The sequence below is a fragment of the Nicotiana attenuata genome, unplaced genomic scaffold, assembly GCF_001879085.1.
Source record: "Nicotiana attenuata strain UT unplaced genomic scaffold, NIATTr2, whole genome shotgun sequence".
Taxonomy (NCBI): Eukaryota; Viridiplantae; Streptophyta; class Magnoliopsida; order Solanales; family Solanaceae; genus Nicotiana; species Nicotiana attenuata.
Genome location: NW_017671815.1, coordinates 134,476 through 149,496, shown reverse-complemented (window position 1 = coordinate 149,496; position 15,021 = coordinate 134,476). Strand labels below are relative to the sequence as shown.

Genomic DNA, 15,021 nt, shown 5'->3' with positions numbered 1-15,021 from the left:
GAGAGGGGTGAGCAGCGGAGACTTGAGAGGTTCAAGAAATATGATCCTCCGGCATTCAGTGGACTAGCATCAGAAAATGCCTTGGGATTTATGGAGGAGTGCAACCCCTATGCCATATAGTAAACTATATTACTCTCCATGCTTAACTTTTAATATAATTATCTTCTATATACCTAATTATCATTTATGTACCATTTTAGGATTTTAATGGTATTAATTAGTCTCCTAATTTACTGAACCGTATAATCCCACTCCCCAAGTTTCTCTCTCCAAATCCCACCACCTCACTCACGTATCAAACCACACCCACGATTTCCTCTTCAATCACCCACGGTTTCCTCTTCTAAAACCAGCAAAAATCTGTAACCTCTCCACCATTGACAACCATTAAAAAGCTTTGAAGCTTTGAATTCGGATTTGGGTTTTCAAAAAACTATTGTTTGTTTGAATTGGATGTTGTTGCAAAGAATTGAGAATTCTCTCTACGTCTCTCTCTATCTCTCAATCCCAAATTTCAGTAATGTAAAGCAAAGGAAAAGAGAGCAGCAATTCCACCATTGACATCCATTAAAAAGCTTTGAAGCTTTGAATTCGAATTTGGATTTTCAAAAATCATTATTTGTTTGGATTGGGTGTTGTTGCAAATAATTGGGAATATGGTTTGGAGTTTATATCGCAATTTCGAGGGGTTTTGGTGAAGATTAGGTTTGGTTTTGGCTGAATTTCAGATTGGAACTCGAAGAAGAAGAAGAAGAAGAAGAAGAAGACATGACATACATTATACTGCAGAAATTGTAGTAAAATTGTAGAAAAATTATATTCTGTTGTTTATATATTTTTCTTTTATTCATTTAACTATTGTATGAAAGTTGAACAACATTGTATAAAAATTATATTTAAGTTGTATGATATTGTAGTTGTATATAACTGAGTAGAAATAATGTATGAAAATTGTAGATAAGTTGTATAATATATAATTAGTTGCATGAAATTTGTTTTTACTATGTATAAATCAGATACAAAATATACAAAAGACATATTGTATAAAATTTGTATTTAAGTTGTATGTTATTGTAGTTGTATTTAACTAGGTAGAAATAATGTGTGAAAGTTGTAGATAAGTTGTAGATAAACTGTATAATATATAATTAGTTTTATGAAATTTATTTTACTATGTATAAATTAGATACAAAATATACAAAAGACATATTGTATGAAATTTGTATAAAACTTATATTTAAGTGGCATTATATTGTAGTTGTATATAACTGGGCAGAAATAATGTATGAAAGTTGTAGATAAGTTGTATAATATATAATTAGTTGTATGAAATTTGTGTTTTACTATGTATAAATCAGATACAAAATATACAGAAGATATATAAAATTGTATAAAAATTGTATTTGTGTAATAAGGAATAGTGTCAAGAACAGAAAAGTGGTTGAATCTGAAGCTATTTTCATCTATTTTCTTATAAAATTGAAACTTCTTTTGTAAACATTTAAAAGGGTGTATTGGTACTGATTTTTGACTTGTTTATTTATAGAGAAAATATGAAGATGTGAACAGACTAATTTTAAGTGTGAAATTGAAGCGCTGCATATGGTTCTAAAAAAATGGTTATTTACCTTCTTCTTTTTCCCCGGTCAAAGAAGTTTATTTTACTGCAAAAACTTACAAGTCAATTAGGAGAGACAGACTCTCAAGATACTCTATTTTATTAGAAATTTTATAGAGACTCCTCTTTAGTTAACTAAATTACAAAAAAATAAAAATAAATACAGAGTCTGATCGTATAAACAAGAAAAGATGCGGTGGATGAAAGAAATCAGTTTGTTCATTATTTTTTTTCACAACTTATGATTTTACTTTATATTTTTCATTCAGTCTGTTAAATTTGTTTTTGAATGTTCTACCATTGACTTTATGGAAAAAAGTGTTTTGATATGGTGAATAGCATATACAAATAAATAAATAAAAGAGAGTCATTCACTAAACAATTGATACAAAAAGGGAGGATCAGCGATAAATTTTCCTGCAATAATGCATGTGGGGTACTAAATCCCTTAATTGAAGGCACTAATAATGGATTGGGAGTCTTTTAAGGTGGAATGTATATATTTTGTAAACAAAACTTGTGTAGCTAGGGTAATTTACTAAATATGAACATTTAGGGTAATAAGTTTCCAATAGTGTATAAGAATGAAAAAATCGCAAATGAAAATCCATCGGGCCTCATGTATATCAACCACTTCGGGCCGGAGCTCGTTCAGCCCATGATCCGTACCCGTCAAGAAATTGCATATTCCACCTGCTCCTTTTTATTGTTTAAACTAAATAATTTAACTTGTACATACCGGCATTATATTTTTTTTTATATTAATAGCAGCATATTTAACTGTAAGATTATTTTCAGCTTATCAATTCTACATTTATGAACGATTACCTATAGTTATTTTTGAGTAATTGATACAATAAAAAGTTTTTTTCCATTGTCAATTTATAGAAGTTAAACTCTAAAATAAGCAACAATTTTGATTAAGAAGATGAATAAATAAATCTGGTATATTACATCTCTCTATCTCTTCAACTTTGTACACTTTCTAATAGAATTTAAATCAATATTAGATAAGTTATATTAGAAACGAATATTAGATAGCGAGTAAAAAATTTACTCAACCATGTACCAGTATGAATGTCATTTTTTATTAGCTTGTTCTTTATGTACATATGTGTTATTCCACATGAATTCAATATATTTTTAGAGTTTAATTTATATACATTGATATTATTAAAAAAAATATATATACTATCAGATAATTCAAAAGATATTGACAGGTAAACTTTTATAAAAAATAAAATTTTAACGTTGAGCAAAATAATTATTTGCTATAACATGTAAACGTAACATAATATCGTAAAATTAAACGGCATTTTTGAATCAAGGGTCCATCGTACACAATCCCTCTATTTTCATAAGGTAGGGGTAAGATATGCGTAACCATTACCCTCTTCAGACCCACTTTTGGGATAACACTGGTTTTATTGTTGTTGTTATTATTGAATTAAAGGGTAGTCTGGTACACAAAACACCTTGCATTCACACAGGGTTTGGGAAAGGATTACATCCTACCGTAATACAAGTATTTTAATAGCTGCTTTCACGGCTTAAACCCATAACGTATAGGTTATCGTTGCTCCAAGACTCTCTTTCACTGCAAACATTGAATTGGAAATAAATATTACGACCAAATATCTATCGATCATTAACAAAATTTAGTACCGACATTATTCTTAGTTACAAGTATAAACAAACATATTCTTTTTTATAGAATTCACAGCTCACAACCTCAGACTACACTGTGATTATCTGTACAACTGTATAAAGAAGATTTTATTTTATATTACAAAAAGGTAAGTTAATTATTATTAAAATAAAATCTACAATGACTATCTCCTTTAACATTTTCATCCCACGGCCCACTGTTTCATCGTCTTTTTCTGTCTATTGCCATTCACTTCTCCCTTCTCTCTTCTCACACCAGTTCATCTTCAACCTCCTCTCCACAAACTCTCCATTTTTCTGCCATTTTTGTAAATTATGAATTGCTAAATTATTTTACTACTTTTGTAAGAAAAAACTCATATTCATACACTATATATCTACTTTTTCTGCCATTCTTGTTGAAGATTAATAAAGGTCAAGTTTCTGGCCTTGTTTAGAGTTTTTGAAGCGATAATGTGGGCCTAAATTCTGGTAACTTTTATTTTTATCAATTCAAACTGAATAAAAGTTTGCATTTTTTTATTTTCCTAAAATGCCCATGTAAAAAATCATTAAAAATTGCATTTTTCTTGTGGGTTTGTGAATTAATTAGCAAATTGATGAATCTTCGTTTAAAGGGTATTAAGCTCATGATTTCAAGCTAGACTCTTTTTGAGCAAGAATTTTCAAAAGGTGTTTGGAATTATCCACTTTTCAACGGGTTAAAGTGTCAAAATTTTCTTGCTTTTTCATCCTATGGGGATTACATACTTTTGTATACAGTTACCGTTACGTTTTGTTTTGCAGTATCAGATTCTCTAACGAAATCTATGAATTTAAAGTACCTAAAGTGTGAAGTTGAAGTCTGATTTGAGATACTTAAGTACTAGAGTTGATGTTATAGCGACACTTTCCTTTAATTGCTCATTCTTGATCTCAGAACTCATCACTAGATAAGTAAGTAACATTTTTGGGGTTCCCATTGCCACTATAACCGTAAGTGTCAGCCGAGGGATTTTCGGAAATACTCTTTCTGCCTTTCCAGGGTAGGGGTAAGGCTGCGTACGCCCTACCTCCCCAGACACCACTTGTTGGATTACATTGGGTTTGTTGTTTCTTGTTTGTTGTTGTTGTTGTTGTTGTTGTACTATAACCGTAAGTGTGAACCCCATCAAGAAAAAGGTATTGACATATTTTGGGGGTTGACATTGTTGTGACTTGTGGATTTGCAGTGTGAGATAGGGAAATTGTTGCATTGTGAAGCATGATGAGGCTTCTTGGAAGTCTGTCGATGCTTCGTCTTTTAATGTGGCTATTTTGGTTGCCACGATTAGGGAGCTCTCAGTTAGCTGATTTTTCCCCGGGAGCTGCACGGGCACTAGATGCACTTCTCCAAAATTATGCTTATCTTGCATTTGATCGTCCGAGGATTAGGACAGGTGTTGTCTATGATGCAAATGTTCCCTCGAATTTGACTGGGATTAAGGTGTCTGCATTGAGGCTTAGGAGTGGTAGCTTAAGAAGGAGAGGAGTTGAAATGTATAAAGAGTTCAAGATTCCCATTGGTGTCATTGAGCAGCCTTTTGTTGAGAGACTTGTATTAGTTTACCAAAATTTAGGTAATTGGTCTTCAAGATATTATAATTTACCTGGTTACATTTACTTGGCTCCGGTGTTAGGTCTTCTCGCTTACGATGCATCAAACTTGTCAGCGACTAACTTGCCCGAGTTGGATATCAAAGCTTCCGTTCAGCCCATCTCGATAAGTTTTTCAAATGTCAAGCCATTGCCTGTTGGATCATCTGCAAAGTGTGTTTCTATTGATTTACAAGGTTCCGTGAATTTCAGCAGTGTTTTGTCGGACAACACGTGCACAGCATTTCAACAGGGGCATTTCTCTATTGTGATCGAGTCACTTGCTCCTTCTCCTGCGCCATTGCCTCCAACACCAACCCCGGTATCCCCTCCAAAGGGAAAGAGAAACAAGTCAAAAGTCTGGATAATTGTTGGTTCAGTGGCAGGAGGACTAGTGTTGTTGTTTCTTTTAGGTCTCCTGATAGCGTGCGCGAGCAAGTACAAGCACAAGAAGAAAATTCAACAAATGGAGAGGGCTGCAGAGGTTGGAGAAGCATTACAAATGACTAAAGTTGGGAGCACGAAAGCACCGGTTGCTGCTGTAACGCGAACACAACCTACACTAGAAACTGAGTACAGGCCCTAATTTATCCCATCTGAACAATCTGCCTCACAAGTTCACATTCATGTTTCTTTTGCTGCAGTTAGATATTCTTGGTGTTGCTTTATCCAATTCTTTTTGTAGGCTTATGGTAGCAGAGTGAGTAATATATATGGTTATTGTGTAAATAATAATCTCATAGCTTTCACATTAGCCATTCATATTTGTGATGATTTGTTATAGTGTGCATTTAGACTCTTAGCACATAGTAGAGTTCATTGTGATGAAAATCTGTAAGAATTTATTGACAAGAAATAAAATTGTTTGATGGTATTTTTCCTAGCTTATTATTATGAATTTTTTTCAGATATCAAGAAACAGTTGATTGGAGTTTTCCTAATGTTTTTCCCTCAGATCAAGAAATAATACAAATTGTATAGTAATTATTTAGACAAGTTATGTTTGGATTAGTTGTGCTGGGACTAATTATACTGGAATTAGTTAAGGTGAGATTATTTATTCTAGTATTATTTTTTATTGATTGTTTGATATGTTGTGAAAGAGAGCATTGGCGTAGCTGGTAAAGTTGCTGCCATGTGACCAGGAGGTCACAAGTTCGAGCCGTGAAAACAGCCTCTTGCAGAAATGCAGGTAAGCTGCGCACAATAGACCCTTGTTGTCTGGCCCTTCAAAGGACCCCGCGCATAGCGAGAGCTTAGCCCACCGGACTGCCACTTTTTTGTTTGGTATGTTGTATTAATCTTGATTGTCAATTTTACTGCTTTATCCTGGGATTACTATTCCATCATCTGGCAAGTATAAGTTATTCCAGTATTATTTTTAATATTGGGATAACTTATCCCAGGATTAATAACCAAACAAAGAATAATGCAATACTAAATTTTTATCCCGATACTATTTTTGCTTATCCATCGTACCAAGTAACCCTAAGGGAAAGGCAAAGAATCCAATTCATTTAAACATTTTTAATAAAGATTGAGGAAATGTTTTAGTGCAGACAACTGGATATATAGTAGTTTATTTTGTTCTTTGAAAGATTATGCAATAATTTGGCTTTATTATGCGCCCCCACAAGATGGATCCAAGACATTGATTGCTACATAGATGTGCAAAGCACTAATAAGAATAAAATATCAGCAAATAGAAGTTAATAATAGAAAGGGACCAAGTTTCCTTTATATATTTTTTAAATAATTCGTATTAGCAATGATAGAATAATGTGAAACAAAATCCAAAGCTAAACAAAAAGTATAGCCTTGGTTCATATACACTTTTGATCAAAATCTATCAGGAATTATTAGGAATGTGATTGGGATACAAAATAAAAAGACTTTTGAAATGGACTTGTTGTGTATCTTTTAACGATTTTGATGAAGTCGCCTTTGTTAGGGAGCTCTTTATATAAGATTTCCCAGTATAAATTCAAATTTAATCGGGTCCTAATATAAATATCGGATATTAAATGGAAAACCAGCAAAAACAACTTTGATGAAAAGTGCCAAGCGGAAGAAGCTGGAATAGAAAGAGTGGCAACCACGAGCCACCCATTATTTATCATTAGTGTTAAATGTTGATAAGTGATAAATACTGATAATATATAGCGTGGAGTATGAAAAAAGATTCGGGATTTGAAGTTTATGGGTTTTGATTTTGCCATCAAACTCGTAGCTTATTTTAATTATCGGGGTCGTAATTAAATATTTTTTTTTTTGGTAATTATATTTTCATTAATCACCAAAGAAGCCATTACAAAGCAGTAGAGTCATCCTCGACTCACTTAGTCTTTACATAATTCTAATTCTATCCTATACTATGAGCAGTACATAAAGCATTACACAAAAAGCTGGAAGTTATACGTTGCTTTCAATACATAAGCTGCTGCATCTTCTTCCTCATCCCTCCTTGAACTCTAATGTTGCAAACACATGCTATTTCTCTTGCAATTTGCTCTGTTGTCCTCATTGTCTTTTCAAATATTCTGATGTTTCTCTCCCTCCATATCCCATGGATGTGTTCTGCATATACCATTTTCAGTATTTTGGCTTTACAAGATTTTCCTTTGGCTTGTATTACTATCATGTCATCATCTGTGCATACGAGTGCATTGGATTCACCTGAATCTGTATCCATTGCATGAGCCTTCCCCATACTGTTTTAGTAAACTTGCATTCACCAAATAAATGTGCATGTGATTCATCTGCACCATCACATAAACAACATCTTGTATTCACTTGAACTCCCCAGTTTGCAAGCCTATCTGTTGTCATAAGTCTCTCATGGCATTGCATCCACATAGTGAATACTGCCTTGGGCCTAGCTTCATTATGGAACATTAAGGTTCTCCATGCCACCTTATTGTAGTTTCCCAGAATGGAAGTATATTTGCTTGGTGTTACTTTTCCTGTTTAGAAATGTAGGTCCTTGCTGAGCCACTTCTCTTGCTTCCATGATCTTTCTCACCATCCAACTTGCCTGCTGAGGAATATTCATTTCCATTAACCTCTGCCCTTTTATGTAGTATGTGTGGATCCATTTTATCCACATTTTGTCCTTCTTCTGTGTAAGATCCCAATAGACACTGGTGATAGCAGCTCTGTTCCATATTCTGATATTCATTAGATTATACCCTCCAGCAGATTTAGGCAAGCACATTCTATCACATGCTATCAGAGTTCTCTTTGTGATTGTATTGGAACCAGGCCAGATGTAACTTCTGCAATATGATTCTATCAGTTTGATCACTTTAGCTGGTAGGATAAATATTTGGGACCAATAAGATTGGATACCAAATATCATTGATTGGACTAACTGCACCCTTCCAGCATAGGATAATTTCTTAGCTGTCCAAGAGGAGATCTTTGCAACTATTCTATCAATCAATGGTTGCCATTGCATAGCTGATAACTTCTTTGTGTCTAGTGGTATGCCTAGATATTTGAAGGGCAACTCCCCAAATGAATACCCAGTGTTCTGTAATATTTCCTGTCTTGTATTTTGATCAACTCCTCCAAAATAGATTGCACTCTTGTTGGGATTAGCTAGAAGTCCAGATGTAGCAGAGAATTTCATAAAGCAAGTATGAAGATTAGTGACAGACTTACTATCGCCCCTAGCAAACATCAGTAGGTCATCTGCAAAGCTGAGGTGTGTTATGTTTAGCTTACCACATCTAGGATGAAACTTGTATTCTTGAACATGTTTCAACCCTTTGAGCAGCCTGCTTAGGTATTCTATTGCAATTGCAAATAGAAATGGTGATATGGGATCACCCTGTCTGAGTCCTTTAGCAGCATCAAAAGGCTTTGTTAGCTCCCCATTTATCATGATTGAATAGCTCACTGTTGTTACACAAGCTCTCACCCAGTTATTGAACTTTGTAGGGAAACATAGGTATTCTAACAATTGATCCAAGTACACTCATTCGACTGAATCATATGCTTTCATCATGTCAACCTTCAGCATACATCTGGGAGATATATGCTTCCTGTTATAAGCCTTCACTAACTCATGAGCAAGGATGATGTTATCTGCTATTTTTCTGCCTGGGATAAATCCTGCTTGGGCTTCAGAGATGATATATGGCATGATCTTCTGTAGTCTACCAGCTATAACTTTAGAAATAAGCTTGTATAGCACTGTGCAGCAGGCAATAGGTCTGAAGTCCTTTATTGTCACTGGATTAGGTACTTTTGGTAGCAATGTGATAGTAGTGCAGTTGATTGCTTGGAACATCTCACCCGTGTGGAAAAAATCTTTCACTGCAGCATACACTTCTTGTTTGATCATTGGCCAAGCTTTCTTGAAGAATTCTGTATTATAACCATCTATGCCTGGAGCTTTATCACCACTAATTCCCTTCGGAGCTTGATCAATTTCTTGGCTAGTAACTTCAGCAATCAGGTCTTGCTGTTGTTGTTGTGTTAGAGTTGGCCCTTCTTTCATTATCATCTTGTCCACAGCTGGTAGTACCTGAGCTCTAGTTCCCATTAAGCTTTTGTAGAATGCTATAATTTCTTCCTTTATATTTGCTTGTTCTATTATGGTGCCCCCTGCTATTGCTTGCAGTTCCTCTATTTGTTTTCTCTGTTGCCTCTCCTTTATTACTGCAGAAAAAAACTTGTTATTGGCATCACCTAACTTAATCCAGTTTGCTCTAGCCTTTTGTTGCAATATCTGTTCTTCCACCATTGACCATGTTTCCAGCTTGTGCAACCATTCTTTCTCTTGACTTAGCAGCATGTCACTATACTTATTTTGCATCTGATTTTGAATGTGGTGTATGGCTTGTCTTGCTTGTGCTATCTTCCCAGTTACTCCTTTGAACTCAGCTTCATTCAGTTGTCTAAATTGGCTTTTCATCCTTTTCAGCTTCGTCCAAATACTCACCATCTTACCTGTTAGTTTGTTGTTGTTCCATTCCTCCCTTACTATCTTTTCAAACTCGGGATGGCTTGCCCATACATTAAAGAATCTGAAAGGGCTCTTGTATAGTTTCCTTGGTTGCCTTATGTTGATAGTCATGGGACTATGATCTGAAATATAAGGTTCCCCATACTCAGTGCTCAGGTGACTGTAGTTCATCATCCAAAGATCATTCCCAAACACCCTATCTATACGACTCCACACCCTATCATCACCCTGCTGCTTGTTAGTCCATGTAAAATACTCCCCTCTCCATGGTAACTCTGTAATGCCAATGTCATGGCATAGCTCAGCAAGATCCTTTATGTCAGCACTCTTCACAGGCACTTTGGACAATCTGTCTTGAATAGTGAGGATAGCATTGAAGTCTCCCCCTAATAACCATGGTCCTGTGATGCTCTGTGCCAATATTTTAATATGTTCCCATAACTCTTTTCTTTGATCTGCATCATTATGTCCATACACCACTGTGCAATAACAGTAAATCCCATTCTGCTTCCCTTTTATTAAATAGTGAAGAAATTGAGCATGCTTGTCTAGTGGTTGGACAGTATATACTTGCTCATCCCATATAATCCATACCCTTCCATTCACAGCATACTCATAATTTGTTATTTTATTCCATCCAGGTACTATTCTATTAATCACCTTCCCTGCTTTGCCTTCTTTCACTTTTGTTTCAACTAAACTTGCCAGCTTGATTTGCTTATCTTTAATGTGCTGCTTTATTTCCTTTTGTTTATATCTCTTATTCAAACCCCTAATGTTCCAGAATAACCAAGTCATTGGTGAATGATTATTCCACCTCTCAAATCAGGTGGCCTGGGTTCCTCCATTCTTCCCTCTTCCTGCTGCAATATCTGAAACACATTTGCTGTAGTTATTGCTGTTCTTCCCAATGTCATTCTGCTATTGCTAGCCAAGGCTGGCCATTCCTTACTTTGGTCTACATTCTGCATTTCTTTTGCTTTCCCTTTATCCTTTGCCACCTTATGGTTTACAGTACTTTCAATGATTGTAGCTGCATTATCATTGTCCTGCCTTATTGGTTTACTAACTCCTTCATTTATCTCTGCTTGTTGCTGTTGTCCCTGCCCTTTGACTTGCCATCTTGTGGTAATTTTCCCCTGTGTCTGCCTTCCTCTATACTGATCTTGTTTGTTCACTTTCTTTCCCAGTGTACAATCATGCCCTATCTTCATGCAGTTTATACAATACTGTGGTTTCCATTCATATTCCACCTGCAGCTGGATCTTTTTCCCCGATGGTTCTTGCAATGTCAATTCAGTTGGAAGCTTTTTTGTCGCATTAGCTTCCACCAAAATCCTAGCATAGGAGATACGAGTCTGTTTGGTGGTACATTCATCAGCAAATAGTGGTTTCCCAATAGCACTTGCTAGTTTGCTTAATGTCTTGTTACCCCAGTAACTCATAGGCAAATTAGGGATAGTAATCCACAAAGGAATTTCCATCAGGAACTTTGCCTTAATATCAAATTCTGGTGTCCATTGTTTCAAAATCATTGGTCTACCATTAATGGTATAAGGTCCTCCATATAGAATATCTTTCAGATCCCTAATAGTGTCAAACTTTGCTATGTAGTATCCTTCATCATGTAAGTACAACTCTGGTATACTCACTCTACTCCAGGCTTGAGCTACATATTTTTCCATGAATTTATACCTTGGCAGATCCCCAATTACATAAATAATTAGGGCATATTCCCATTTCTTATTCTGTTCATCAATTTCTTCTTTTTCAATTTTTACCACAATGTTACCATCCACAATTTCCGGAGGGATATAAGATAATACCATACTATTTTCTGAAGATCTGTTACCAGCAAACAGATTTGCCCCAGTTCTCTCCTTGTCCGGTACTGCTGCATGTGTATTTAGCTCCTCCTTTTGCTCAATTGTTACTGTTCCATTGGTCTTTAGCTTATTTGTTGCCGCTTCCAGCTTATTCTTCATAGCCTCCATGTCTGCACTTGCTGGAGTACCTTCACACGAAGATGAGGATACATGTATCTGCACAGCACTGAGATCTATCCTTTTCATCGCTCCAAATCTCTTACTAGGTGCTCCTGATTTCTGAGAATTTTGCTGCAATTGTTGCCCAGTTGGTGTTGTTACTTGCTGATTGGATCCATTAGCTAATGTATCTGCAATTACCGTTGCACTGATGGCTTCGCCGACCGTCACGAGCGGCTCTCGTCTGGGTCGACCTCGCTTTCTCGCCATGGCTTCTTCTCAGGCGGCGTACGTTAGCATAACGTGCGCCGAGAGCTAAGAGAGAGAAAGCTAGCTTGCTCCTATTTTATTAAATATTTATACTAATTTAATAAATTTTTAATGCGAATAGAGGATCTAAACAAAAGTTACTAGGTTTCGTACTAGAGGCAGACACACACTATGGATTGAGGGGACACCGGCACGAAAACTTCAACAAAAACTCTATGTATACATGCAAATGTCTTCAAGAAATAGCTAAATATTAGCATAGACTACCGTACCGGTCTTTATGAACAGCGATAAATTTATATTGAATGTAATGATACCCTACAACCGTCAATCCTAAGTCCACCTATGTCTAGTACGAAAACATAACTAATATTGTAGCTCAGCGAGTATACTTGGTAGCATGTATGTATTGCACTTTTGTGTACATCTACAGATAAAGTTCTTTCAGTCTGGCTGTGGGCGTACAACTGCTACAGAGTGCAGACTTAGTATTTAGTGAAATGAAAGGGTAATTAATACAACAATGGAATTGACTTTGATATTCATCAGTCAAAGGCTGAAGAAGTAAACAAACGAAAATTCCAAACACATAAATGCCTCGTCCACCGACCCTCTTTGTCTCCAAAACGACATTAAATTCCAAAGTGGTCCCTCGCAAGGACTAAAAAAAAGTACTCATTTGTTAGAGATTAATGACATTCTAGCATATTGAATATAATACTCCCTCCGGTCTAAAATAAGTGGTTGTTTGGCCTTTTTTTTGTGGTCCAAAATAAGTAATTTTTTTCAGATTTCAAGAATGAATTAATTATTTTTTTCCTACATTGTCCTTGGAGTAAATAGTGTTGGAGTTGTGTTAGGAGTTTTTATGTGAAGAGATAGTAAAGGTTGATATGGTCAATTTCATTGCTAATTAATGTTAAAAGGTGAATTTCTTAATCTGTGTGAAAATAGCTAAAAAATCACTTATTTTGGACCGGAGGGAATAATAGTTTGAGGAAAAATTTTCAGCATTAAAGTAAGATAATAATTTTTAAATGTTGGTTGAAGTAATAATATACTTGTTTAACTTGGCACTAAGGAAAAAAACTTTTAAAACTTGTTATCTTAAAAGATTAAAGAATAAAAGAGTTGTGGGGTCGTTCTGTATTTGTAGCTATAAAATTTTTGCATTAAGGATAAAATGGGTAAAATAAAAAGTTTAAAATTAAAGTGTTTACAAATATAAAAATATATTTTTTTTGGATTGAATTAATAAAAAAAGTATGTCATATAAATTAAAACAAAGAGAGTAACATTTAGAATTAAAATAATTACGAAGGAAATAACTTTTTTGTAACTATCATATGGTTGATCACTAGCATCCATCCAAGGGAATTATCACATCAGTGTGCTCCCTCACTGCATCTTCTTCTCATTTCGTATAGTATATAAGTTCAATGGAAAACCGTAGTAGCTCAGTTAGTTGTCTACTTAAACTTTTACCTTAAGTTAGATTCAATTCCGTTGTGAGATTAAAAAAATGACAAAGAAAAAAGTAAATAAAAAGAGCATAAATTATTCCCAAGTCAAATTACCCTTCATATTTTTCCATTTTGTCAGTTAACCTTTAACAAATCAGAAGTAATAGATTTTTTTTTTTTTGGGCTAAACAGGACCATCTTACAACAACAAATTATTTTACTTTACTACTACAATACTACTATTAGTTACATATCTAAAAGATTTCTTATGTATCAGCTTAATTTCACAAACAACCCCCCCCCCCCCCAACCCAAGAAGCAACTCAGTCTTAATTAGCCCAAGGTCTTTCCTATCAATTGATCCTAAATATTATTTTCATAAAATATATCACATCCGGGATATATTTATAATTTTATAAAAACTAATCTAGTGGCATAAATTATACATAGATGTCAAAAAGAGATTCTTTAGTAGCATTATCCAACTATATTTATATGTATCAGGAATTGGAGTTGAAGTCATGTCCCTTTTCCCCCTATACATACCATACCCAACGTATTTATTCCACATATCTTCTTTTAAAAAAGTAATTAGTACTAGAACTTGCGCAATGCGCCAATAACATTAGATGAAATTAGGCATGGTTAATAATATAAGCAGTTTTAAATGTAGCAGAACTCAGAAATACATAATTAATTAGCTTCATTTGTTGATTTTCATTAGGCCAAATACATAGACTACCCATTGAACTTGACACCATTTTTTTATTTTGGCACTTTACCTTAACCTTGTTCCATTTTGGCCCTCCAACCCTATTCCTTTTGTGTCATTTTAACACAAAAACTTTTATCTGATATAAAAATACAGCGCGTATACATACTTGCTTCTAATGTGTAACAACCATCCAATTAGATGTGGACACCTGTTTTTTTATCCTTGTCAGTTGAGTTTAATCCAAATACTCAGCTGCTACCCCCTCCCCCGGGGAAAAAAATTATTTTTTACTTTTTTTTATAATTTCAAATTTCTGTTTTTTCCGTTTTTTTTTGTATCCCCCTCCCGTCCCTGCACCCCTCCCCCGGGGGGGGGGGGGGGAATATATTTTTTTAATATATTTTCAGTTTTAGTTTTTTCATCTTACGGTTTACAGGTTCGAAATTTTACAAGTTCCAAAGTTATGAGTTCTGAGGTTTATGTGTTTGGAAGTTTACGTGTTTAAAAATTATAAAGTTTATGGGTTCGAAAGTTCGCGGTTTCGAAAGTTTAGCGGTTTAGAAGTTTATGAAATTTGTGAGTATTTCAGGATATGCATGCACACACGTTTCACAAAATATAAAATTTATTTCAAAATTTTATTTTTTAATTTTTTTTACGAAACCGACCAACTTCGGTCGATCTTTTTGGCGCAAAAATGTGGAAAACTATTTGAG

The 15,021-nt window shown here is 34.8% G+C and overlaps 2 protein-coding genes across 2 annotated transcripts; one reads left to right on the top strand and one right to left on the bottom strand.

Annotated features, from left to right (window-relative positions):
- The first annotated feature begins 3,474 nt into the window (after window positions 1-3,474).
- On the top strand, window positions 3,475-5,788 carry LOC109210375. Its single transcript, XM_019373776.1, has one exon. The coding sequence runs from the start codon at window positions 4,530-4,532 to the stop codon at window positions 5,484-5,486; it is 957 nt and encodes a 318-aa protein (XP_019229321.1). The 5' UTR covers window positions 3,475-4,529; the 3' UTR covers window positions 5,487-5,788.
- A 2,026-nt stretch (window positions 5,789-7,814) lies between these two features.
- Window positions 7,815-8,786, bottom strand: LOC109210372. The gene has a single exon (XM_019373769.1). The coding sequence runs from the start codon at window positions 8,784-8,786 to the stop codon at window positions 7,815-7,817; it is 972 nt and encodes a 323-aa protein (XP_019229314.1).
- Window positions 8,787-15,021: the final 6,235 nt, after the last annotated feature.